This window comes from Ambystoma mexicanum, chromosome 5q (assembly GCF_040938575.1).
Source record: "Ambystoma mexicanum isolate Mex_15411 chromosome 5q, UKY_AmexF1_1, whole genome shotgun sequence".
Lineage (NCBI taxonomy): Eukaryota > Metazoa > Chordata > Amphibia > Caudata > Ambystomatidae > Ambystoma > Ambystoma mexicanum.
Window position 1 is genome coordinate 835561847 of NC_090933.1, and position 27685 is coordinate 835589531.

General features: G+C 49.7%; 2 protein-coding genes across 3 annotated transcripts in view; one reads left to right on the plus strand and one right to left on the minus strand.

Annotated features, from left to right (window-relative positions):
• Positions 1–27685, plus strand: part of OSGIN2 (oxidative stress induced growth inhibitor family member 2) — a 265522-nt gene that overhangs the window by 101713 nt on the left and 136124 nt on the right. For both annotated transcript variants that reach the window (XM_069621321.1, XM_069621320.1), the window contains exon 3: positions 6833–6969. In XM_069621321.1, the coding sequence (XP_069477422.1) occupies positions 6833–6969 (137 nt within the window). The remainder of the gene's footprint in view (positions 1–6832; positions 6970–27685) is intronic.
• Positions 1–27685, minus strand: part of LOC138497699 (uncharacterized) — a 192391-nt gene that overhangs the window by 76914 nt on the left and 87792 nt on the right. The gene's annotated exons all lie outside the window — the stretch shown is intronic.

Here is a 27685-nt window from a genome sequence, read left to right on the forward strand (position 1 = left end):
TCGTCATTTCCTCCCTGGGGCATAAGACGCAGGGTTAGGTTGAGGGTTTGACTGAGCCCTCCGCATGCGCCCCAGGTCGTCAGTCAGTTGGTGGACCTGTCGCTCCAGCTGTCAGACTTTATCTGGATTGTAGGGAGGGCTCGATTCATGCCTTTGCTGCTCCCAAAAAGGGCAACTGTCCCTTCTCCCAGAGTAGTTCGTTATGGAAAATTTCCCCCATAACTTTCCATCCTGGAAACTGGGAGAAAGAGTGGATTATTCTGGAAGTTATGGTTTCGAGGGTACCTGTGGAAAAATTTCAGGTTGGGAGGTGGAGTGGTACTTCTCTCCTGAGGAAGTTTCCCAGGGAAGAACTTACCTGGTTGGGTCCCCACCCTTTTGTGCTAGGGTATTGTACACATACCCCAGGATTGGTTTTGTACCCTTATACCTAGGACTTAAATTGGTGGCAGGGTCAGAGGGATCATTGTCCTGGACTCCTGCCTGACTACCGTTCGATTGGGCTGGGGTCGAAGGTCCCCTCTGCGTTTCATTCTGCTTACTGGCCACATGATTTATTATAATTTTTTAGGCCCCACCTGGTCTCCAGGTCCAAAGGAGGGGTAGTTTTCACCTCCACAGCGGCAGGTGTGGTAGATGGTTTTGGGGGTGTTTTTATTTTCTGTCGGCTTCTGGACCTTATACAAGCTAGTGGCTTGCTCAATTACCCAATCCAGTATGTTGCACTCATGAAAATCATGCAGTAATTGAGTAATAATGTATTTGGGAAGCGCATGGAAATATGTGGTCACAAACTCCCAACTATTTGTGTTCACCCGTCTGGTAGACTGCGCACATGCACATTTTAATTCCTGCACATTCTCCCTTGGCGCCTGATTTTCCCCACATTGCAAGTTATAGGCAGTCTTAGCGGCCTCTTCTGGGTTCCTATGCGTGGATTTTATTTTCAAGATGGCCACCTCCTGGTCCTCCAGTCCCATGAAGAAACTGGAGTACCCAGTACTCGGGGGAGAATGTGCAGTTGTAAAATGCTATGCAATTTACTTAATTTTTGACCTCACATGATGACATCATTTGCTAATAAGGTTCCAAGTGCCCCCACACCGAATACTTAGCATTCTTATGGTATAGGGTCAGGAAGCTCTTTACCGCCTTAATTGGTCTGATTTGGTTTTTACAAAACCCTTTCTCTGTTTCGCTGTCTTTCATTTTCTCTGCACCCGAGTCCATTCACTTTCTGACTTGGAGCTGCAATTTGGACTCCATTTCCTGTCCTCTAGACGCTCCCTACCTCTGTAAGATTGGGAATACTTCCCAGACTCGTAGGATCTGGACTCCTCTCGCCTGGGCCACTGTGTACTCTCAGGGTCACTTTCCCTGTTGTCAGCTTCAGGCCCAGGATGAAATAGTCTCTTCATCCCTCCTTCCAGGTAGTCTTGGGAAATCCCCCGTTCCTCTCAATGTATGGAGATTTTTAATATGCCCTTCCTTTCTCCTCCTGGTAAGCGAGCTAGGTAGTCTTTGTAATCTCATCTTCTGCTAATCTAACTCCCTGATTATCTCCTAATAGGAGTTTTCAGGGGCAGAAGTACTCCCTGTATTATTTTTAGTCTCTCAGTACACACTGGCCTGGCCCGGGCTTTCTGTGGGATAGAGATGAATACTCAGCAATGTCAGACAAGGACTGGCCTTCTGGATCAGTTTGGCTAGGCATATACGTCCAGATGCCTCATGTTTCCATGTTCTCTATAGGTGATATGCATGAGGTCAGTTCCCATTTGTACATGGGAGGTTGTGGATAATTGCCATAAGGTCCCTGATGGGAGGGTCATCTCTCCTTGATCAGAGGGCCCTTCCCATACCCTGATTGGCTAGGGTGCCTCAGGGCCTGTTCATATTTCTCATTTGTATGTGTCAAACTCTCACACATGCTTCTCTTTCTTTATTTCATGTTGCTATTCAGAGAGCCGCATTTTTATCTGACACCAAGGCCTGGCTGGGCTCAAACACCCTACTATGAGCCAACAATTGATCCTTTATGTCCCGTACTTCTACTAAAATGCTTAATTTTCTCTCCGGGAGTATTAATGCTCACATATATTGAAAGCCCTTTTCATTCAAGAGACCAATCTCTCTTGAGCGTCCCTACAATGTGCTGCCTGTGACAGGCCAGCTTCTGCTTGCTTCAAATGCTCCACAAGCTCTATGTTCCCTTCCCTACTTTTGGACAGTTCCTGAGAACCTGACTGACCCTATTCTGCATCTATTTTCAACCTTCATGCCTCTTGGTCTTTTATCAGTTGTAATTTCTGTTGCTTAAGTATATTAAATTCTGAACACATTTTTATCAAACTCCAGTTGTGAATAAATCTCTATTTATTATTAGTTGACTGTTTTCACGTTTCAACTTGTTAGTCCATTTAAAAGGCCATAATGTCATCCAACAACCCTCTATTGTGACCAGTCTGGTCAGTCAGTTGGCATTGGAGGTGGCTTACCGTTTCTGCACTCTTTATCTTGCAGTGCAGCAAACTCTATTTCTCGCTGTGCACTGGCCTGTAGGTGTGTTTTCACCTTATTTTTAAGTTGTGTAATGAGGTTTTCTTGTTTTAATAAAAAAAATGTAGCTCTGATATGCTTTATCTTCTACCTGTGTTTCCTGGTCCCGTTTCCCAACCTCGGTCTGATTCAGCACACTGGCCTCTTTATTTTGCAATCGCTCTTTAACTAATTGCAAACAGAAATATGAATTGGCTGTGAGCTGAGCCATTTGAATCTGTTCTTCATGAATAGTCTGGGTCATGTAAAAAGTCAAATGTCAGTGCTTACTGAGGTAACCTCCTGCATCATTCTAGTTTACCATCTCCCAGCTTTGCCCTCAAGCCATTCACCTCTGATGAATAAATTGACTAGGAGATGCTCCCTGGCCTCATCAATTTCTACGGCAGTCATTTTAAGAATATTTGTTTTGCACCCTTCTAAAATTCCTCTGCATCAAGATGGGTGGTCACGGCTATCTTTCGTGATTGCTGTAGAAACCTGAAAGTGTCTCACCCGCTAGTCCCCAGAGATCTGTCGTCCAGATGGCCAGGACACAGCCATCGCTATTGGATCCAGTTCCTGGGGGTGGACTAGTGGGGCAGGGTCACCTTGTTGAGGGGTCTTCTGGGAGTGGAAGTGGGACACCGAGGGTTGTGAAGTCGATTAAGAAGCAGTATCCCCTTCCCTGAAACACCTTTTCCCCATTGTACCCTGTAGGCTATTTAGAAGCTACCCCCCACCCCATTTTCCCACATGAACACTTTCTTACACTGACATGTCCCAACACACAGTTCAGGCAGAGTCAGGCAATTGACAATAACTACGCACACCTGACAGCCCTTTACCTTCCCCGCAAGGATAAAAGGCAGAGCACAAAAGCACCCTTTGAGCAAGGCATAATGCACAAGTAGACAGTTACACCAAACTGGCAGTTCGAACGTAGAAGAAAGGTGGTGAGACTTGGAAGAATGGCAAAGGGGGAATTGCCCTTGCCCTTTTCAACTCAGACCTGCGAAGCCTTCGAAAGGGAAAGCATACGACCAGTAATTACAGCTGGCGTGCAGAGCAGCAGATGTCAATGGTACACAGAGGCCTCCCGCTTTGATAACGCAGGCAGAGAGGCAAGCTGGCTACTGTGGTACTATCCTTGACTCCAGAGAACATAGAAGCCAATGGTTTCAGCACAGCCGGTGAGTCGAAGGAAGCTGATAGTAATCCAAACTGTGTTGAACCCAAGGTTGCAAGTGGCAACATTTTGAACGCAAGGAATCCGAAAGACAAAGAGCTTGTGTATGTGTTTGAACTTTAACGAAAGCCCAGTTGAGGTCCAGGCGAAGAATGGTCTGCCGCCACGTGGGCGCTCATTCGAAAGTATCTGACCGGGACCTGTTCTTTCAAACTACAAGAACCAGAAGCCCTAGGAAAGGGTGGCGTGAGGCATCAGAGTTTTCCTATGAGGGTTACATCAAATCCCTTATACAATCGAAAGTCTCTGACCCGTTGCCAGAGGAAAGCTAGGGAAAGGGAACTCCGCTTTCCAATAGGATTGTTAACCATAGAAAAAGGCAAGTGTGAACCTGACAGCGGGATACCGAAAGAAAGCTAGGAGAGGGAAAACCCCTGCTTTCCGATGTAATGGAGCAATACATAAACTGTATTAAAGAAAGGCCGTAGTGAACCCGACGGAGGGAGGCCGAAGTCGCAAGAGGGATCTGAGCCCGACGGAGGGAGGTCCAAGGGGTGAAGAGCAATCACCCAAGGTGCGAGAGTACCGAAGGAACCTTTTCTTTGTTTGTTTGTTACTTTGAATCAGCAAGCCTTTTACGGCAAGAGACTTTTTGAGGAAAAGAGACTTAGCCTCTCAAGGTTTTGATAGTGTTGAACTTGAACTGTCAACCTCGTGCTGACGAGGGCAAGGAGTGTTCTGTGCTCAAGAGTCCCGCCCTGTCCCGTACATCAAACGTGGCGAAGGGAGACCCAGCCATACCATCCTGACTTATCATTTTGTGAACACTTCTTTCTTTTCTGATAAACATTATCCCACACTTTTCTTTTGTTTGTAATTTATTAGTAAGGATTGGCAATAGTTTTTTTTTTAGTATAGGCCCTTTTTATTTGACAAGACGCCAGTAGGTCTGCCTTATTATTTGATGGTCGTAGCTTGCTCCCATCTTATATTTATGTTGAGATTAGGCATTTATCTCACCCATTATAAAGTTCAATAAACACCCTTGACCTGTTCATCTGGACTGCCTTGTGTCTGCCCAAGATGTAGGAGGTAGAGCAATTCAGGACAGTGCCAATGAATCACCTTTTTGGTGAGGGGGGATGCAGTGATCAACTGTGTTGAATTCAGCTGAGAGGACAAGAAGGATGAGGATGCATGAGCCGCCCTTTATTTGTGATTTGGAGGGCATCGCCTATCTAGAAAATGGCTGTCTGAATGCTTCACTTGGGACGGAATCCTGACTGATGGATGTACAGTTGTCGATTCTGATGAGTAGTTGTTTAGCAACAACTTTTTTAGAGATTTTGCAGATAAAGAGGTTCATAATGAGCCAGTAGTTAGCCAAGTCATCTGGGTGTAGGATCAGTTTATTTTTTCAAAAGGGGTCTTGAGGGTGTCCGGCAATGACCCTTCAGTAAGGGCGGCATTCATGATTTTGAGTGCAGAGATCCCAGGCCCATCAATTGTTTTAAAGATGAGGCCGGTTTAATATCCAGGTAGGAAGTAGTTTTGGGGGGTGAACATTTTTAGGAAGTACGGGTGGTGGAAGAGAATTGGGTCCAAAAGGGCACAATGTTTGCTGGGATGGCTGATGCTGGGTGCGGTTTTCCAAAGATCTGTTAAATCTTTGACAATTTTTTTAAATGATATCATTTCTGTCTCTGTCACCTTTTCCTGAGTTGCTGGGACCTCTGACTAGGGAGGAGTTTTGGTACAATACTTTACTACTTCGAGGAGGGCTTTTCTCTCCGTTGGAGCCTACAACAATGGTAGTATATTAAGCTGCTTTGACCAAGTTTGTTCTTAAAATGTCTGGCTATTAGGAGGAGCATGAATGTCCACCAGTTTCATTACAGGGTTGTTAACCAATTTCCTCTCTCTCTCTCTCTCTCTCTCTCTCTCTGTATCTCTCTCTCTGTCTCTCTCTTTCTCTCTCTCTCTCTCTCTACCCCTTCTCTCTCTACCCCTTCTCTCTCTACCCCTTCTCTCTCAAAGTGTGCAGCAAATCTAGCTTTGCGCAAGATGCAAACGATTTCATGTTATCCAATATGCTCTAAATGCCCCTTAAATATGCTCTTTATCGTCCTTTATATACACTCCCAAACATGGATAGATTTATATGGCACCTCTTGCCCCAGGAGTTAAAAGTAGCTACTGGCAGGTGTTGGTTTCAATCTAACCAGGCTCCCCTTGGTTACAACCAGGAGCTAAATAGCTCCCAGCTCCTGGCAATTTCAAACCCTGTAGTTGCGTAGCGACTACTTTGTAGGTGAAATGTGGATAGTGGGGTCTGGCCTAGGCCTGATCAGACCCAAATGGGCAGATACATGTGGGGTCCTTGTCTTTGTCCATCCTTTGCTGTCAACGTAGGCGATGAAGAAGCCTGAGGAGGACTTGTTAAATAGGTGGTTGGTGTGGCAGCTGAGTGGCAAGGCCTGGTTGTGTGGCCAGCAACCTCCTCAATGCAGTCATCTTACCATTACATTCTTCCTTTTGGTTTTACTGTCTTTCGCTTCACAGTGGAAACCACCATTCCATCCACACTACCTTTTATTTTAAATTTTAATTTATGTCTTTGAGGTGACAAGGTAACCAATTATAAGAATGCAGCACTAAACACCTTCCTCCTACTAGACCTATGCTTCCCAATTGACTGACGCCTCATGCAGAAATTGGCAGCCTTCAGTGACTATTGGCAATGCCTGTTGCCTGATGGGGAAATTATGGCAGCTGCTAATTGGAGTTTGGGTACGGTCTTGACCTTTTGACATGTAGTTCCATGAAACTCTTGTGTTATGAAGCAAGTAACTGCTCCTTCTTCTGCATGCTATCTATTTCCAAGTACACCATGTATATTTAGCGTAAATCTGAAACTTTGCAGGATTTCTTTCAGTTACAGTGTCCAGTGATGTTCCTCTTAAGTGGGTACAAACTGGCAGTATACCAAAGATCATGTAAAAAGAACATCCGTTATGGGTGTTTTTGTGTGATAATAGATTGCAATTAAGTTGTGAAATTAGCAAAAAGTGCCAATATTAAACTTTGTTGTCCCTTTTCTTTAAGGGAATGGACCATCTGGAATTTGTCTTTCCTACATGTTGTCTGGATACAGGCCATATTTATCTCCAGATGCTATGCATCCAAACCCTATTTTGAACAGTAAACTAGAAGAAGCAAGACATCTCTCCATTATTGATCAGGTATGTTTGCTTATCTGCCATATCACCATTTGAAGGTCAGATATTCCGAAATGAAGTGCAATGTGTAGCATTTCATTTTGTAAAAAGTTCTTTTCGTGCATTGAGCTATTTGGATTTGGCAAATCAGCATATTGCAGCCAGCGCTGGGAAATATGTACCAGTGTTGAATATGTTGACCCTTATATGCATTCCATGTGTCCTCAATCTCGGGTCTGTCTTAAACTATTCCTCATAGGTGGCACTTGACAGTTTTGGCTCATAGGTGAAGCGTTAGTGGTACCGTTTCTAGTTTTAAATTATGATTAGTTTGGCTCTTGGGATATCTAAAGTACCATAATTCCCTTTGGCTCACCTATTGAGGCTACATAGTTTTGGCTCTTAGGTGGGGCTAAAGTAACATCACTCGCTTTGTGGTGCTTTTATGACCATATCTTTGGCTCCCTCTATTTTGTGCGAGGCATATGCATGAAGCAACTAGTAGGCAGTGCAGAATGAAAGGCTCTGGGTCCAGGATAGTGGGTGGGATTATGGCGAGGGCAGGTGTGCCGCACTTCTCTCTCTGCATTGCTCTTTTGGCTGCAGGATCTCTGCATGGCAGAAGGCGTTTCCTTTAGGACACCCAAAATGTTTGGCTTCACCAAACCTTTTCACCTTTTCTATCGCGCTTTCCATTGAAGTAGATCTGCTCTCTGGCTATTGGGAGGTTTTTCTTTATGGTTGCCTTGTTCTTTTGCCAGATTTCATATTTGTTTTTCTATGTCTGTGAGATGTTGCACCTCTGCAAATGTTTAGGGTGACATTAAAGACTGCCGTTCAATACCTGAGGATTCTTTTTTAGGGAGATCAAAATCCTAAAATATCATTTGCCTATACGTGACCAACATGTGCCTGTATAGTAACCCCGTCTCAGCTCTTCTTTTACTTTTATTTACAGATTGATAGACCTTCAACTGCTATGGCCAATAGTCTTTTTTTAAAAAAAATGTAATTATTTTTATTGTGATTTTACAAATTAATGCTCGCTTCAAGCTTGTCTTGGATTTGTTAAAGTTTTGATACAGAAGTAAATAAGGTAACTCTTTTGCTTTAGAACCCATATTTGAAATAAGTTACAAATGGTGATCACTTGGAACTTGACTTGTATCTACTGCTACAGCGCCGGCTGTGGCTGTAAAGATATTTCTGATGTTTGTTAATCTTCTTAGAATCACATGCTGTGCATAGGTCCGACATCCAGTGGTCACTGCGGAGTATTGCATTTTGTTTTTCGTAGTCGAAAAGAGACGTCGACAAGGCGTGTCTGAAATACTATCCCTATAGTGACGTGCGTTGTACCCACAATCCCTCACGCGTCGAGGTCCCTCAGATTGTTTTTTTCTGCCCAGCTACTGGTCGCCTTTACGCGGAGCTCCTCGAGAGACATTGCAGATTTCATCTCCTCGACCTTTGGTCGTTTTCCTATTTAATATATAACACATCGATCCCTCCCTCGACGCAGTTGTGAAGCTGTCTCCGCCGAGCAAGATCTTCGACGGAGGGGACGAGCGGAGGAGATCCTTCGGCATTGCCGAACACGTGTCCTGGCCTCGCAGGCCAAATACAGTAGGGAGAGTGGGGTCGTGGGACATCTCTGGTTCTTTTCTGAGAATGCCTTTCCTTTTCCCCTTCCTTTCCCTTGGGGTCGTTATCACGATTTATTGCCTCGGCTATGGAGAGGACACCATTTAGGTTTTGCCCGCTTTGCAAGGGCAAGTTTACTTGGAAGGACAAGCATTCACGGTGTAACCGCTGCTTGCCCCTCGATCACAAAGAGGAGGGTTGCACGGCTTGTCGGCTTCTTAAGCCAAAGACTCTAAAAGACCGTAGGGTCAAGAGGTGGGCGGCCTACGCTATGTCGAAGGCCGATTCTTCACCCGCCGCTGCTACCACCGACAGTGACGAGGAACGTGATAACACGACCTCCGCTACGGAAGTCGTAGACACCTCTAAAGAGCGCTCTCGCTCTTCGTCGTCTGTCCCCGGCCCCGACGGGCTCGGCTCACGCCCTGCTTATGGGGATGAACACCCCGGCGACACTGACGCACACGATACCACACATAAGCACACAACCCACGGCTCTTCTTCGTCGAAGACGAAGAAAGCATCAGCGCCCAAGGAGACGCAGGTTCCACCGGCGGCCTCCTCGGACCGTTCAGGTTCGAAGCCCCTCTCGCAACCGCAGCCGCGACCAGCGACTGGGCTTTCGGCAAATAGGGGCGCCACCCCCAAACCATCGGCCGGCGCGCTCCAGCAGAGAGCGCACGCCGCCGTAGAACGATCGACACCCGTAACGTCGAAACCACAGCCCTCCGCTGACAAACGAGTCACAGAGAGCTTGGCGAGGATCGTTGTAGCCGACGCCCAGAAGCGTACGCCGAAAGCCACGTCGAGCGCTACGCAAAGGTCGAAAGACACGCCGAAAAAGCCCGAGGAAACACAGGGACTACCCCCTTCAGTCGGGGGGACCCCCAGAACACCGAAAGGCTTTTCGGAAGGCGACGGGACACTTTCCTCGACGTTGTGGGAGAGGTCGAGCCGTTTTCAGCTAGATGACACTAATTTTCCCCCGCTAGACCGCTCAGGGGTACCCCATGAAACCATGGAAAGGCTCCATCTCTGCATGGAGAGAATGGAGAGGTTTATGAAGACCCAGAACCCTCCTACTCCCAAGAGAACAAGAGAAGGGCCTCAGGAGGACCCCAGGGCCAAATATCCGAGACTATTCAATCCCCAGCAGGACACAGCCTCAGATTTCCATAATGTGTATGACCTCACTGGTGAGGAACAATACTTGGAGGAGGAGGATGAATTTGTGGACGATGAAGAGGGACAGAACCAGGAGGAAGGTCTGGAAGACAGCCCAGACATGGTAGGAGAAGGCTTCGGAGAAAATCCAGAAGAAGGACCTTCTCATCCCTGGCAATCCCCATCAGTATATTCGGACACTGATGTCCTGAACCTAAATCCTCCTGACAATTCACCTGTTAGAAACACGTCTCCCATTGACGATTAGCCCACATTTAATGCCCTGTTGCGCAGAGCAGCAGCACATTTCGAACTGGACACTGGGGAGATCTCTCCTGAAATAGACTTTGTGGAAAGAGTAATTAAGGAGAAACCCCCGGTCAGCCAGACCTTTCCCCTCCTCGCTTCAGTGAAGAGAAGAATCATCCCTTCGCTATCCACACCCGCACTAATCAGAGGAGTTAATCCAAGAATTGAAAAATTTTTCACTCCTTCACCCTCAGACCCGCTGTACATCAGGAGACATCCCATTCCGGATTCCCTTGTAGTAACTAATACAAGGAAGAGGGCAGGGGTGCCGCTGTCCACGAGCGAGGCACCACCTGACAAGGAGGGCAAGAGGTTATATGCCCTTGCAAAGAGAGTCACATCCTCGGCTGCCTTTTCGGCAAGAATTGCGAACAACAATTCTTTGCTAGCTAGCTACGCGGACGCGCAGTGGGCCAAACTGCGTAAAGACGCCGAAGAAGCTCCGGAACCACTACGTACACGCCTGCTATCAACTATTGGCGAAGGAACCCAGGTCAACCAGAGTATTGTAAAAAACTCTCTGGATGCTGCAGAGACAGCGGGACGTTCCCTGGTTCAGGGAATACTCCTAAAACGCCATGTATGGCTGCGCAACTCAGGGTTCAAAACGGGGACACAGGCATCTTTAATAAATAAACCTGTTGAAGACTCAAACCTCTTCGGGGAAGCGGTGGATGAGGCTCTGGAGATGGCTAAAAAAGAGTTCGATACTATCAAAACTCTTGACCAGATCTCTAAGCCCACTACCAGACGCAGCTATGGCAACAAACGCTTTTTTCGTGGCCAACGCCAACAGCAGAATCAGCAGCAAAAGTACCCTGCCACCAATTACCAGACCAATAGTGGGCAGTACAGCCAAAGAGGCCAGCGCCGGGGCAAAGGGAGAGGTCGGGGGTCCACCCCCAGAGGCTCCCAAGCCCCCAACAACACCAAGTGACGCGAAGATTTGCGTCCCCTCCCATGCAACACCGGTCGGGGGCTGGATAACATCCTTTCTTCCAGCATGGGAGGGAATAACGTCAGACCGCTGGGTACTTTCCACCGTAGCCCACGGATACTGCATCGAATTCAACAGTTCCCCAACATACAGACCCCCGAGGGGACGACGCATGACACCGGAACACCTTGCCATCCTTCTCCAAGAAGTACAACAACTGCTGGAAAAAGGAGCCATAGAGGTCGTGCCTCTATCTCAGGTAACGGAAGGCATTTATTCAGTGTACTTCCTTGTACCCAAAAAGGATCTAACCATGCGCCCTGTATTAGATCTGCGCCCAGCGAACAAGTTTATCAAACCCCAGAAGTTTCTTATGGTGGCCTTACAGGAAGTGATCCCACTGCTATCACAGGGAGATTACATGACAACATTGGACATGAAAGATGCATACTTTCATATTTTAATGTTGCCAGCGCACAGAAGATACCTCAGGTTCATGATAGAGGGCAAACACTACCAGTTCAGAGTGCTACCCTTCGGCATAGCATCAGCACCGAGGGTATTCACGAAGGTACTGGCAGTGGCAGCGGCCCACCTGCGCAGGTTGTCCATCCCAGTTTACCCTTACCTCGACGACTGGCTCATAACAGGGGATTCTTACGAAACATGCTTCTCCAATACACAAAAGACTGTAGACCTTTTGTTCCAGTTGGGCTTCTCCATCAACGAAAAGAAGTCCAGCCTAGACCCCAGCCAAATCAAACCATTCCTAGGGGCTCTAATTCAAACAAAGGACGGCCTCGTCTTCCCCTCCAACGAGAGGGTCCAAAACATGCTGTTTCAGATCCCTCAATATGTGACCGGTCGAGAGGTGACGGTACGCAAAGCAATGCGCTTGCTAGGCATGATGGCGTCGTGTATTTATTTGGTACCTCACGCGCGCCTGCGCATGCACCCTATGCAAGAGTGGCTCAACAGCCAGTGGTGTCAGGCCAGCGGACTATGGGACGATCTAGTGGTGGTCTCGCAGGCCTTGGTTCTCTCGCTACGGTGGTGGACAAAGGAAAACCTGGAAAGAGGGAAACCCTTTGCCACACCCGCGGCGGAAGCCACTCTGACCACAGACGCATCCCTCACAGGATGGGGGGCTCACCTATCCCATCAGACTGCTCACGGAGTGTGGACTCCGAACGTAGCATCCAAACACATAAATCTACTGGAGCTACTAGCTGTGTTCAAGGCGCTAAAAGCCTTCCAGGAACACCTACAAGGCAAGACTGTGTTGGTCCTTACAGACAGCACCACAGCCATGTACTACATCAACAAGCAGGGGGGCACCCACTCTCCAGGACTGTCCAAACTGGCCCAAAATATATGGAAGTGGGCTCTCAAACAAAACATGTTCCTACTGTCACAACATGTACCAGGGGAACTCAATCTGCTGGCAGACAAACTCAGCAGAGATTTCCCCCTGCCCGAAGAGTACGAATGGCGACTGCACGAAGACATCGTCTTCGACGTCTTCACACAATGGGGATTCCCAGAAATAGACCTATTCGCAACCCTGGAGAACTCACAATGCCTACGTTACGCCTCCAGGTACCCCCAGAACCAATCCAAGGGGATCGGTCTGTCGATGCAATGGTCAGGGAAATTTGTTTACGCTTTTCCCCCGACTCCCCTTCTCAACAAGGTGGTGCACAAGATGCACCAGGAACAAGTGACCATGATACTGGTGGCCCCAATGTGGGCCTGACAGCCATGGTTCGCTCACTTGATGGAGATGTCTCTATCTCCCCCAGTGAAACTCCCCTGCCCGTACAACATGTTGTCACAAGACAAGGGCAGGACTCTGCATCCATGCCCCCAGAACATGAACTTAGCAGCTTGGCTCCTGAGATCATAGAATTCGGGCATCTACAGCTCCCGCAGAGATGCATGGACATCCTCAGGGAAGCCAGAAAACCTAACACTCGCCACTGCTATTCTAGCAAGTGAAAGAGATTTGTCATCTGGTGCAGAGGAAAAAGCATCAACCCGATTGACTGCTCTCCCACACATATTATTCTATACCTGACCCACTTATTGGATTCAGGTCTAGTGTTCAATTCCATTAAAGTCCACCTAGCGGCACTTTCTGCATACACCTCTTCCCAACTCAAGATGTCGTGGTGGAAGATCCCTGTTATAAAGGCCTTCATGGAGGGAATAAAGAGAATACACCCCCCGATAGCTGACCCAGCTCCCGGGTGGGACCTTAACGTGGTACTTACCAGACTCATGGGCTCACCTTTCGAACCCATGCACAAAGCATCTCTTAAAGACCTCACTCTTAAGACTGCTTTTTTAATAGCTATCACCTCCATCAGGAGAGTAAGTGAACTACAGGCTCTTTCTGTTCTAGACCCCTTCGTTACAGTTCACAGAAATAAGGTGGTTCTACGCACGCACCCAAGGTTTGCTCCGAAATTCATATCGAAATTCCACGTAAACCAGTCTATAGAACTGCCAACGTTCTTTCAAAATCCTTCCAACTTGGGAGAAAAAACTCTGCACACACTAGATGTGCGCAGAGCGGTCATGTTCTACATGGAAAGAACCAGACCACTGAGGAAGACTAATCAGTTCTTCCTCTAGGTGGCAGCAGGAAGAGAAGGGGATGCAGTTTCAAAGTCCACTATTTCTATATGGATTGTTCAATGCATCACTCTCTGCTATACTCTTGCTAAGAGAGAACTGCCCTTTAAGCCAAGAGCACACTCTACTCGAGGCACGGGGGCGTCCATAGCATTCATTGCAAATGTTCCCCTTGAGTCCATCTGCAAAGCGGCTACCTGGAGTTCTGTGCACACCTTTACAAAACACTACTGTCTAGATGCACACTCGAGATCTGACTCCCAGGTGGGACAGGCAGTATTAAGACATCTTTTCTCTACTGTTCCTTCTCATAACCCACCGCCAACTCCGGGTACTGCTCGCTAGTCTATGCACAGCATGTGATTCTAAGCAGATTAAGAAACATCAGAAGACAATGCATTACTTACCGTAAAAGCATTTCTGATGGTTGTATCTGCTTAGATTCACATGCGCCCACCCTTCCGCCCCACTCGGATGGAAGGAACATAGACTTCCTTTTATATCTCTCTTTTCTGTACTCACTCACGTCTAGAAGGCTCCCTCAGGGCAGAAAAATACAAATGGACCTCGACGCGTGAGGGATTGTGGGTACAACGCACGTCACTATAGGGATAGTATTTCAGAGATGCCTTGTCGACGTCCCTTTTCGACTACGAAAAACAAAATGCAATACTCCGCAGTGACCACTGGATGTCGGACATATGCACAGCATGTGAATCTAAGCAGATACAACCATCAGAAATGCTTTTACGGTAAGTAATGCATTGTCATTCCCTTCTTGCGCTGCCTTTCTTTCAAAAAACTTCTTTATATGCTAGGTTAAATGCATTCTTTGGGATGGCTTTAAGATTATGACATGAATTGTTATAGGCACTTTTTAGAGTGACTTTTCTAAGATGGGCCCCATCTAGTGTGCTGTGACAAGCTTGCTTCAGGAAAAGAAGCAAATCTATGTTCCTCTTGGCGTACTATCTTCCTGTGCTTGTGAATTGTGCCGTAATGAGTTGTCAATGTGCTGTCCTCAGTTGTCTATCGTAATTGGGAGAACCCTGAGGGTATTCTCCCACATAAATCCTGGGAATCCCTTATTCAGGTGGACAGGACTGGACTGACCCTCTCTCATGCAAACCCTAGGAGAGGACGAGAGAGAGGATCGCCTGGATGGGGGAGCCCGGGGTTGTGATCAGGGCAATACCCCAAGTGAGATGCAGTATTATACCCATAAAGAAGGAGAGGATGAGATCCCTGAGGCTTTTGTGGGCTGTACGTCACTTGCCTTCCTTCCTCCCATTGAATCTCTCCTGCCCAGATCTAACATCCCCTCTGCATATAAACAATCCCCTAGGATCCCAAACCCTGTTGCACCCAGAAATGATCTCTCCCAGAATCTCGGTTTTCCTGTGTCCTGTCCGATTACTCTCGGTCATTCTTTACCATATCCCTCTGGTTATTATGTTCCGAACTCCCAATCAGCATGGACAAAACACTGCTGTTCCCATAACCTCCCCTATTCATTTCACAAACCCCACCAAATGTACCCTTCCAAAATCCCCTATCCCCCGTAGAACAAATAATACAATTTACTTTTCTTATAACATCTTTTCACCATCCTACCACATAGGATACTCAAACACTCTACCTCCCCAACACCCTTTTCCGACACAAACACTTTCGCACATCACGAAAGACGGACACACACACCAAAGCCATTTACCTGACATGTACCAATGCAAGGGTCAGGCAAAGTCAGGCAATTTACCAAAATCACACACACCCGACGGCCCTTTTCCTTCCCCACAGGGATAAAAGGTGGAGCACGAGAGCACAATACGAACAAGGCAGACTGCACGACAAGCTGGCTAACTCAGCACAGCAATTCAGGGGAGGAGAAACCGAGAGGGTGACAAGGAGAGAAGCAACCTTGCCCTTTCCGATCAAGGCCCGTGAAACCTCCACAGAAGGAATCGTAAGACCGTGAACAATATCCAGCATGTGTTGCAGCATATGCCAACGGTACACAGGGCCCTCCTCTGCTGCTAAACCAAGCCGAAGGGAGACGCTTGCCACTGTGGTATCGGCCTTGACTCCAGAGACAAGAAAAGCCAAGCGGTTCATCACAGCCAGTGAGTCGAGGGGAGAGCCGATAAGATACCAAACTGTGCTGAACAAAAGTAGCAAATGGCTAATTGAAGGTACAAAGAACTGTTGTTTTAATGTGAGAGGGGAAAGCCAGCTACTGAAGAGTCAGACATCACGTGGGTGTTCACTAGAGAAACTCTGGGCGACTACCCTATGTTTGAAACTACCGTTACCACAAGGCCTTGGCGACGGCGTGAGAAGAGGGTCAAAGTGGTCATAATGAGGTCAAGTACAATCCTTCGTACAGTTGAAAGTCTTTGACCGGCAAATGAATGTAAAGCTAAGGGAAGTGAATCCCGCACTGTGTGAGTTGCAAAAGTTGGCAAGAGTGAACCCGACGGAGGGATGCCGATGAACAGGGGGTGAAGTCTGAAGTCCCAAATTGCAGTGTCGACAAGGGTGAACCCGGCAGAGGGATGTCCACAGTGAACTGTTTAAAAAGACATTAAGATTTGTGAATCTCACAGATTAGATTGTTTTGAGAGACCGTAGTGAACCCAATGGATGGAGGCCAGCATTCGAGAAGGGTGTGAGCCCGGAAGAGGGGGACCCTGGGATGAAGCATCATCACTCAAGACAAGCAGAGAAGAACTTTTTTATTTTGTATGAATATATCAGGTCCTCGAAAGCAAGCGATTGAAACACTGACGGTCACAATATTGCTAGGAACTTTCTGGAGATTAGAGCCTGGAAGAGGGAGGTCCAGGGGTGAGAAGTAATCACCCAGCAAGCATATAGAAAGGAACTTGTTGTTTATTATTTTGGATACATCAGGTCCTCGGAAGCAAGAGACATTTTGTAGAAAAGAGACTTAACCACCGAAGGCCCTGATAGCTGAGACCGGAACTGTAGTCTTGTGCAGGGAAAGCTCGAGAGTGTGCTGTGCTCTGGGGTCCCGCCTTGTCCCGGGAAGGGAGACCCCAATTACTGCATCATGACTTATTTGTGAACATTTCTTTCTGTCCAGTAAATCCTATCCGGCACACAATTTGTATTTAGCGTAAGGATTGGCAATAGGTTTTTCTTAGTATAGGCCCTTTTATTTGACAACACGCCACTAGGACTGTCTTATTATTATTTGATGGTGGTAGCTTGCTCCCATCTTAGATTTAGATTAGGCATTTTTCCAACCTTCATATACAGCTTAATAAACACCCTTGACTTGTGTCTGTCTTTACTGTTGCCACCATGAGCTCCTTACATAATGTAGCAACGTTTCTTTTTTTTTTAAACCGGCATTTGCTGGTAGCAAGGAAATAGTATGAAAGTAGTACAGGTGAGGATAGTAATAATGGCCCTGTTAATTTGTGTTCCTTCTTATTAAGCTATCAAAAGTAAGCCCATCTCCAAATAAGCTGCAGGCTCTTTTCTTGTGCGTGAGAGAGGCCCAACATTCTGGGTGACAGGTTTCTCAGTCACCATTAATAAACACATTCTGTGGATCTATTTAAAAAATAAAAATTAAACTTTACTAATTTAACTATGTTAACTATGTTCATTATGCAAAAGATACCTAAAAATATCATATGGATTTATACTACCACATCGTACAACGCAAACTATGCACTTTCAAATGCAACACTTTTATAAAACTTGCCTCATTTTCTGTTTTTTTTTTTTTATCTACTTCAATGGTAACATTTACTAATTATTATGTACAACACTCAATGTGTATTAAACTTTGTATCCAGTTTTCTGCAGCATGTGGTATATTTATCACAAAATGTACAAGTGAACAAACAATTAAAATGTGCCCCTAAAACAGTAATATGCCCCCTTACTAATGCCTGCTTATTCACCAGTACGTAAGACTCCCACGCAGTTGAATGTATGCCCAAGCTCATATCTTTGCACTTTAACTATTAAAAATATGCCGTACTTTGTTGCAGTGCTTAGGTTGTTTTAATGGTACAATCATGCCTCTGCTAAAAATGTCAAACAATCCACATGCTCTGCCGCTCATTTCTTATTCAACAGACACATGTGTCAGCAATGCACGCAACCACACCCACCAACACATTCCACACTTTTGTTGAGACAATTGAAAGGTGCAGGAACAAAGTAAATTCACCTTTTTTTAAAAAAAAGCTTACAAAAAAATAGACCTTGACATGAGCATACAACTCATTTTTCCAAATGACTATTTTAATTAAAACATATATACAAAATCATACTGCAAACAATCAGTGGTGTCAGTTTTACCGTTAATATTTACAAGTGCATTTACCATGTATGGTGTAGCTTTAACTTTCTGTGAAAGATTTTATGTTGTACATTCCTTATTGCAAGCACTGTATGCTTGTAGTATAATTAACTCTTATGTATGCTTCTACCTGGATGTATGCAAGTGTTACCTTAAAAATACTTATACTGTATATTCTTAACTTAAAATGCAAACAAGCATGTACACTATGCTTCTACCTGTATGTACTCATAAGGTAAAATAAACATAATGTACACTGTATGTACATACATCCATATGCCTTCATACACTTACACAGGGTAATTCATAGAATTTCGCACAAAAGTGGCGCACGCGGCTGGCGCACAGTGTCCCTGTGCGATACACTGCGCCAGCCGCGTGCGATAAAATCCTTTTCATCGCACAGCGTATTCATGGATTTTAGCCTCAAAAACCAGCCGTGGCGCAGAGTGGCGCAGCGACCCTGCAGCAGCACCAGTTACGCCCCCAAGAACGCCCTCGCGCAAGGAAAAGCCTTCAAAATTCCCAAATCATCGCTAAAGGGCTGCGCTAACCCTGGTCCAGTTCACAGGGCAGCCAAACAGCAAACGCCAAGCGGGGAACGTGTATTTCAGTGGTTTGCGGGAAGTTTCACACGCGATTGTCCTGGGTACGTGTACATCAGGGGGGCGCGGGAAGTAACACGCGATTCCATCAGGGCACGTGTATTCCAGGGGTGCGCGGGAAGCATCACACGCAAAATCAGCAGGATACGTGCATTTCAGGGGTGCGCAGGAAATATCACACACAAAAGCAGCAGGGTACGTGGATTCCAGGGGTGCGCGGGAAATATCACACGCAAAAGCAGCAGGGTACGTGTATTCCAGGGGTGCATGGGAAATATCACACGCAAAAGCAGCAGGGTACGTGTATTTCAGGGGTGCGCGGGAAGTATCACACGCAATTCCATCAGGGTACGTGTATTTCAGTAGTGCGCGGGAAGTATCACACGCAAAATCAGCAGGGTACATGTATTTCAGGGGTGCGCGGGAAGTATCACACGCGATTCCATCAGGGTACGTGATTTCAGTGGTGCGCGGGAAGTATCACACACAAAAGCAGCAGGGTACGTGTATTTCAGGGGTGCGCGGGAAATATCACACGCGATTCCATCAGGGTACGTGTATTTCACTGGTGCGCGGGAAGTATCACACGCAAAATCAGCAGGCTACGTGCATTTCAGGGGTGCCCGGGAAGTATCACATGCGATTCCATCAGGGTACATGTATTCCAGGGGTGCGCAGGAAGTATCACACGCAAAATCAGCAGGGTACGTGCATTTCAGGAGTGCGCGGGAAGTATCACACGCGATTCCATCAGGGTACATGTATTTCAGTGGTGCGCAGGAAGTATCACACGCAAAATCAGCAGGCTACGTGCATTTCAGGGGTGCGCGGGAAGTATCACATGCGATTCCATCAGGGTACGTGTATTCCAGGGGTGCGCAGGAAGTATCACACGCAAAATCAGCAGGGTACGTGCATTTTAGGGGTGCGCGGGAAGTATCACACGCGATTCCATCAGGGCACGTGTATTTCAGGGGTGCGCGGGGAGCACTACACGTGAATTGCCCGTGTGGGTCCTCCCAGGTGTTCCCTCTACACCCTCCACGGCCCCTGCAGGCGGCCCACACCACAGGGGACTACCCTGCACATGTCCTGCAGGCAGCCCATCCACCATGCCCCCCAGCCAACCCACATGTCACCTTGCACTACTGCCCACCAACGCATGTCCCCCTGCACCCCCACCCTCCAGCACTTTGGTGCACCCTCCACCAGGCCCCCACTCATGCCTCCCTGCACCCCCACAGCATCCAGGGGCACCCTCCACCAGGCCCCCACTCATGCCTCCCTGCACCCCCACCCCCCACCAGTCAGGGGCACCCTCCACCAGGCCCCCGCTCATGTCCCCCTGCACCCCCACCCCCCACCAGTCAGGGGCACCCTCCACCAGGCCCCCACTCATGTCCCCCTGCACCCCCACCCCCCAGCACTGTGGGGCACCCTCCACCAGGCCCCCACTCATGTCTCCCAGCACCCCCACCCCAGCAGTGCAGGGCACCCACCAACAGGCCCCCACTCATGTCCCCCTGCACCCCCACCCCCCAGCACTGTGGGGCACCCTCCACCAGGCCCCCACACATGTCCCCCAGCCAACATGTCATCACAATCTAGATCCCTGGCCCTTATGGTCAGCCTCCAAATGCCAAACACCCACCAGAGTATTGCATCCACCCACTTAGAAATGGCAATAACATGATAGAACCCCAATTGCAAGTTTGGAAATGAACACATGTCCCTCACATACACCCAATGGGTGTCAGTGAATGTCAAAACCCATATCATGATATGCATGAAACCAATGAGATGATACTAGACATTGAAGTTTGAAGAAAAAATGTGTATTAAAAGCAACATAAATTGAATCAAAAATAAACAAACAAAAATGGGAATTTAAAAAAAAAAAATGAAATAATGCAAAACCACAAATCATAATCCAAAGGAAAGGTGTCCAAAGTCAGTCCACAAAAGTAAATCCAATGGAAAATCAAAATCGAAAACCATTGCTCCATGGGTAAATCATTAAAAAAAATGAAAATCCAACAGTCAACTATATACAAATAAACAATCCAGGGTCCATGATCCCAACAGAAGAAATGAAACCTATCTAATAACACTACCTTATAAAAAAAAACTATATACAGAAATGTGGCCCATTGTCCAAAAGGTCCAAAAAAAATGCAAAACCAAAGGAAACCTAACACTAATTACATAACTATTTACAAGGGCAGCGGGCTAGTCCGACGGCTCACTTCGGGATGTTCCGGGCCAGGGCATCATCAAACTCCTGCTCAATGTCCCAGAGGCGGTCCTCCTCCATGGCCCGGAGGGTCCGCAGGGCCGTCGACATGTTCACCTCCAACTCCCTGCGGATTGCCTCGAGGCACTCGGCCCGCCTCAGGGCCCTCCGCATGGAGTTCTCCGCCCTGACCATCGTGAGCCGTGCCTCTTCCACCCGCTGCCGCTCCGCATCTATGGCGTGGCCCAAACCACTGCCACACGGAAGACAGTTCCCGTCCTGGGTCCTCCTGCCCTCCGGCCGATGCCTGCCCCCCTGATGTCGACGGCCCGAGCCATCATGGCTCCCACCTCGTTGCTGCTGTGCCTCTGCCCGTGCACTGCCTCTTGCTGCCTGCACATCCTCCACTCGCTGGGGTGCAGTCGTTGATGTGGCCACCCCTGCTGGACGTCCAACTCCCGACTGTGGCAGGGATGCCTCCTCCACCAGCCTGGCCGCACCGTCAGAGGCAGCTCCACAGGGCACCCAGGTGACTAATGGGTGGGAAGATGGCACGGAGGACGACTGGCGCATAGGGGGTTCAGTTGAGGAGGGGGTCTGAGCAAGCCCCATCAAATGGAGGAATCCGGCCTGGGTGACCGGCGCGGTCAACGAGCCATTCGAGATGACGTGCAGTCTCCTCATGAAAAGACTGCAGGTCACCTCGGATGGCCCGTTGACGCAACGCCACACCAGTCAGGACAAGCTCAACCCGGACCCGGATAGCCACGTCCTCAGGCAGAGGAAGGCCAGTTGTTGTGAGCTCATCCCCTGCCTGAAAACGGGTCTGGACGTAGGCATCCCTGCTGGTGCAAGATGATGCAGTGACAGGATCAGGGACAGGATTGCACCCAGGCACCTCCGCGGCGGCCTGTGCTGCCTCCTGTCCCTGGTCCTGCACTGCACCACTAGCACCAGTGGAATCCCCACCTCCAGACCCCCTCTCTGTTGCTTGCACGGCCTCCTCCTCCACCAAACCCCCCACCAACCTGGATGACTCCGTGCCATCTTCCCCCGTTGGGCCCTGTGGGGTCCCAGCTGCCCCTTCTGCTGCTGAGGAGTCCAACTCCAACCTCCGCCTCATGGACCCCCTCTCCCCCAGCAGCTGTGGCCTGGGACGTGGCACCGGACTCCTCACTCCCCGACGAGATCACAACCTGGGAGGGGAGCCGGGCCTTGCGTCTCCGGCTGGCGGTGCGATCCCCGCCGCTGTGCTCCACAGCACCTTCTCCGCCCTCTTCATCAGTTGACGCTGCAGACAGGGAGAAATAAAACACAGGCATCAGGGCACTGTACAATGGACACATACACACATGACAGTTGTACATGAGTGGCATTGGCAAACCTCAGACATGGCATCACAATCGCCAACACACATGTCATTTCAACTTGCACACATGAGCCATACCACAGCCATATCGCAACTGCCAGCACCATCCATACACATACAACAGCATGAGCAGGCAAAGGTGAACCAGACATCACATGCAACACAGGGAGTGCACTACACATACATGCACACACACACCACCACACTTGCATGCATGTGTACACCTCTGCCAACTGTCGCAGTGTTCAGATGGGCATCCATATCACATCTGCCAATCAGGCTTCCACATCCCGCTATCACATGCATCACTGTTGCACCCTTGTCAAATACACACACATGCACACAGTGCTGATACATGCAGCTGAAAACAACATACATGCGTGACATCACGAACATGCCTACTTACATACACATTCATCCAAACATGTGTGCCCACAGACTGCATTTGGCATGCAAGCCTACACACCCAAGCACCATCCATGTCTCACACATGACAGCCCTCGCATGTGTTAGCCTCACGGCCCTGTACACTCCCACCCATTCTCGGCCCCATACAAACAGATGTGCAACCTGCACACTAATGGCACATCACCACACGCACAGCTTACAATCATGATGCATGTACACTTACCGCTCGACTCCAGACGGGTCTGCCTCTCATGGACCTGGATGTGGAGCGCTGGGGATATGCGTTCCAGGACCCTCATCTGATCTTCCGACAAGTGGCCCCGGCGCCCCTTAGCAACCGCTTCCTTCAAGAGGCGCCAGGCCTTGTTGAGGGTCCTGGACCTGAAGTCCTCCCAGCGCTTCTTGACATGTTGGAAGTCGCGGACTGCCACCCCCTCCGCGTTGATGGCAGTCACGATGTCTGTCCAGATCCGTGTCCGTCCTTCCTTGTCGGCGCGGGAACTTCCGAAGAGGGCATCATATTGCCCCAGGACTTGCTCCACCAGGACACCAACTTCGGTGGCAGTGAAGCTGGTGCCCCTCTGCCTCTCATTCCGGGGGTTGTCAGTGGTGCCAGATGTTGCAGTGCCCGACATGACAATCCCAGAGGCAGGAGTGGGTGGGCAACTGGGTCCTGGGGCTGGGGAGCGATGGAATCCCAGTCGGGAGTCTTCGGTTCCAGCAGGGGTGGTCACAGCAACAGCACCCCTGGCTGATGTGCAGGCAGCAAATGGCAGGGCACGTGGGCAGCAGGCAATCAGGCAGCAGCAGATGGGAGCGTGCTCGGGGCTCTGGGGGGCAGTAATTCGGCCTTCTGGGCAGGAGCGTGGTCTTCCGTGTGCTTACGCGTGGCCAGCTTGATATGGAGTGATTTGGCACGTGAAAATCCAGCACGTCTGCGTGTAATTCGAGGAAAGGGCCTTAGCGCGTAAGCGCGTCAGCACACATACGCAAATTCATTGGCCCAAAGGCCAACAGCGCGTATGTGACGTGCGTGCGCGGGCGTTTCCCTGTACTCGGGTGCATGTTACACGTCCAATGACTGCACGTCAGTGTGTCAGCGCGTGTAATTGGAGGATGGGACCTTAGCGCGTACACACAGAAGTGACGCTGGACGTGTGGGCATGTTTAAAAGGTACGTGTAGAACGCCATTTCCTTGTACGTGCTTTTCGTGGAGAGCGAGTGGGTGAAATCTGTACTTCTTGTCGGTTCACACGCGATTTAATTCACGGCGTTCCAAGTTCGTACTCCCTGTTACCTCTGACAGCTTTTTCTCTTCTTGTCTTTTTCCTGGGCCTGTTTCCTCAAACAGCGTTCACTTCTCCTGTTGTCCTGTCTCCTCAGACAGCGTACAATTCTTCCTTTGGCGGGGGTGTTGCCAACGCGCACACGCGCGTATTTTACACGCGATTTTTCCTGGCAGACGTTGAGTTGCGCACGTATTTGACATCTGTGCTTGCCCCGTGTGTTGCCTACCCCTTCAGAGGTCAGTCTAGGCTGCGTGTGACACGCAAACGTTCATTTTTGTGTTTCTGGGTGCCACAGCGTAGTGCAGGTTTTTTTTCCACGCACGTGGTCTAGGAGGGGTTGCGTGCACATTATCTACCTTTTTCGGGGTGCCTGTGCGTTGCGTGACCCGTCATCTTCCCCCAGGGGTCACATACAGCCTTGCTAGAGCACTATGGTACAAATTCCATCTAGTACCCTACCCCTTTGACCCCCAATTGCCCAGGACAATAGTTTACTGCAAATCCCATACGCACAAAAACATCAGTGCCATGGTTGGGAGACGAGCACGCGGTAAGGGTGGCAACGGTGGGCGAGCCACAAGAGGTGGCCGTGGTGGATATAGTAGGGGACGTGGCCAGGACTTGCAGGGTGCCCCTGCCCCCCATGTGTGGGTGACCAGTCAGGGACATCCATGTCCCCCCCCCCCCCTGGTTGAGGGTAACGTGGCTGACACCATCCCTGCTCAGCCCTTGTTGGACCAGCCCATTGTGGCACCAGACCTGGCACTGGATGACTCCATGGCTGACTTCCAGGTCAGCAGGTCTAGGCCACGTGTGGCGGTGCACGTTGGTGTCACCAGCCCACGTGGATCAGGGGCAGCTATGTCATCTGCTGCCCCGAGTAGGCAGGGTGTGGAGGCTGCAGGGGCAGCTGCGGCTCCATCCACCCCAGCTCTGAGTGTCCCAGCCAGGACAGTGTCGATCCTAGTCCATCCTGCTGACGTTCCCCCTGACCACATCACACTTCAGCTAATGCCTGCACCAACTCCCATGGTGAGCGTTCATTCCCACACTCCTAGTCCACAGTCCACCGGGGCTGCTGCCCCTAGTGTCCAGAGCGGCATAGGACACTCAGTACCACCACCACCTTCCAAGCAGAAGAGGAAGAGTGCTCGTCCAGTACAGGCTGATGCCCCAGACACGGCTACACAGTCCGGCCCACCAAGGAAGCCCTGCTTCAATCGGGTCGAACTTGATGCACTTGTGGAGTATGTGTCCGCACATGACACCGAAATGGTGATTACTGCAGGATGCAAGACCACACCTCCACAACGTCCGGCACACTGGCAGACCATTGCGGAACTCATAAGTGCCCTTGGATTTGTGAGGCGCACAGCTAATGATTGCTACAAGCGCTGGAATGACCTTAAGCGCAAGGCAAAGAAAAAGCTGGCCTCACGTCATGCCGCAACTCTAGTGACTGGAGGTGGGTCTTCGGCAGAGGACATAGAACTCACTCCACATGAGTATGTTGCTTGGACCTACGTCATGGAGGAACAGATCCAAGGCGTGGGAGACCTGCCAGATTACGAGGCATTGTCCGGTGAGTGCACATGCATGTGTGTGTCATCCATGTGCATGGCATGTGTGTGAGTGCTTCTGATTGAGTGCCAGATGAGGGGGTGTGTGCCTGAGTGGTTTGGGTCACCCATGTGCTTCATCCAAAACATTCTGCTATGGTTCTGACAGTTGACTGTCCCTTTGTTCATCATAATTGTCAGATTGAGTCATCATTGATTGTCAGATGGTATGTGCCAGGGCTGTGTGCACTCCACAGGGGTGTGCTATGTGAAGTAATTAGCCACCAGCTGCGTACGGGCTGCCTCACCCCGTGCCCTTTCCCCTCCCATGCGCAGCGGGCATGCATGTGGTTGGGGATGTGGGGGCACCACCATGTCCACAGCCAGGCCCCGGTGTGTTGCAACATTGTGCAGGACACATGCTGCCACTATGATCCTGCACACTACTGGGGGAGTGTATAACAGCTGCCCGCCAGAACGGTCAAGGGAGCGAAAGCGTGACTTGAGCACTCCGAATGTGCGCTCCACTATGCCCCGTGTTGCAATATGGGCTGTGTTGTATCTTACCTCGGGAGGCGTGATGGGGTTCCAAATTGGCGTCATCTTGTGTGTGCTCAGAGGGTAGGCCCTGTCCCCTGGGGAGGTGGTGATGGGGATCATTAGTGGGGTATTGGCATTACTATGTATCTGTCATGCATGCGTGTCCTGTGGCATTTCTACTCACCAAGCAGCCATGCATCGCCATGCCGCCCAGCTTCCATGTCCCGGTTTAGGGTTGACATCCTGTAAATGAAGCTGTCGTGGGTGGACCCTGGATAGTTGGCATATACTGAGGTGATGATTCCCTTGGCATCACATACTACCTGGACGTTGATGGAATGCCAGTGCTTACGGTTTCTATAGATGTGCTCAGATGCCCTGGGGGAGACGTAGATCCACATGGGTGCAATTAATGGCACCAAGCACTTTGGGGAATTGTGCCACACTGTAGAAATCCGGGCTGACAGCCTGCCTTTCTGCAGGTGTTCTGGGCAGGTATATGTGCCTGCGGACTGATGGGCGTGCAGTGATGATGGCCAACACCTGGTGTAGGCACCGTGACTGCGTGGCCTGTGACAACCCCCCCCCCCACTATGGCACTTGTCCGCTGAAATGATCTGGTAGCCAAGAAGTGCAGTACATTGAGGACCTTCTCCAGGGGGCTGAGTGCTTGGGAGCACAGGGTGGGTGATGTGAGGTCATCCTCCCACTCACTGACCAGGTTGAGTATTATGTGTGGTGGAAACCTGTACCTCCCATACACCTGGTCATCTGGCATACCAAATAGGCTGGTTCTGGGTGTGAAGATTCTGGCCCTGACTATCCTTCTCCTCCTCCTCCTCCTCCTCCTGCGGTATCCCACGGCCACTGCTGCTAGGAACGGTATATTCATCCTGGCGTCCGAGCTTGTTTGTCGTTTGTGCACTCTTTTATGCTGCGCGGGACGTGCGCCTGCTTCATGCTGGCGTACGTGTTTCAGGATTGGTCCTTTTATTTTTTGGCGCGTTGTAGGCGAGTGTGTAAATCTTCCCGCCCACCCCTGGAATACATGTACCCCACTCTCACAGGCACAGTCGCGTGTGTAACTTCACGCGCACACACTGAAATACACGTACCCTGCAAATTTGCATGTGAAACTTCCCGCACACCCCGAAATACGCGTACCCTGCTGAAATCGCGTGTCAGACTACACGCGCAACCCTGATATACACGTACACAGGCGATTCGCACTGCTGGGGGGTGGGTAGGAAGGAGTGGGGGCCTGGTGGAGGGTGCCCCTGGATGCTGGGGGGTGGGGGTGCAAGGAGACATGAGTTGGACATGAGTGGGGGCCTGGTGGAGGGTGGCCCTGGATGCAGGGGGTGGGGGTGCTGGGAGACATGAGTGGGGGCCTGGTGGAGGGTGCCCCTGGATGCAGGGGGGGTGGGGGTGCTGGGAGACATGAGTGGGGGCCTGGTGGAGGGTGCCCTGGATGCAGGGGGGTGGGGGTGCAGGGAGACATGATTGGGGGCCTGGTGGAGGGTGCCCCACAGTGCTGGGGGGTGGGGGTGCAGGGGGACATGAGTGGGGGCCTGGTGGAGGGTGCCCCACAGTGCCGGGGGGTGGGGGTGCAGTGAGACATGATTGGGGGCCTGGTGGAGGGTGCCCCTGACTGGTGGGGGGTGGGGTTGCTGGGGGACATGAGTGGGGGCCTGGTGGAGGGT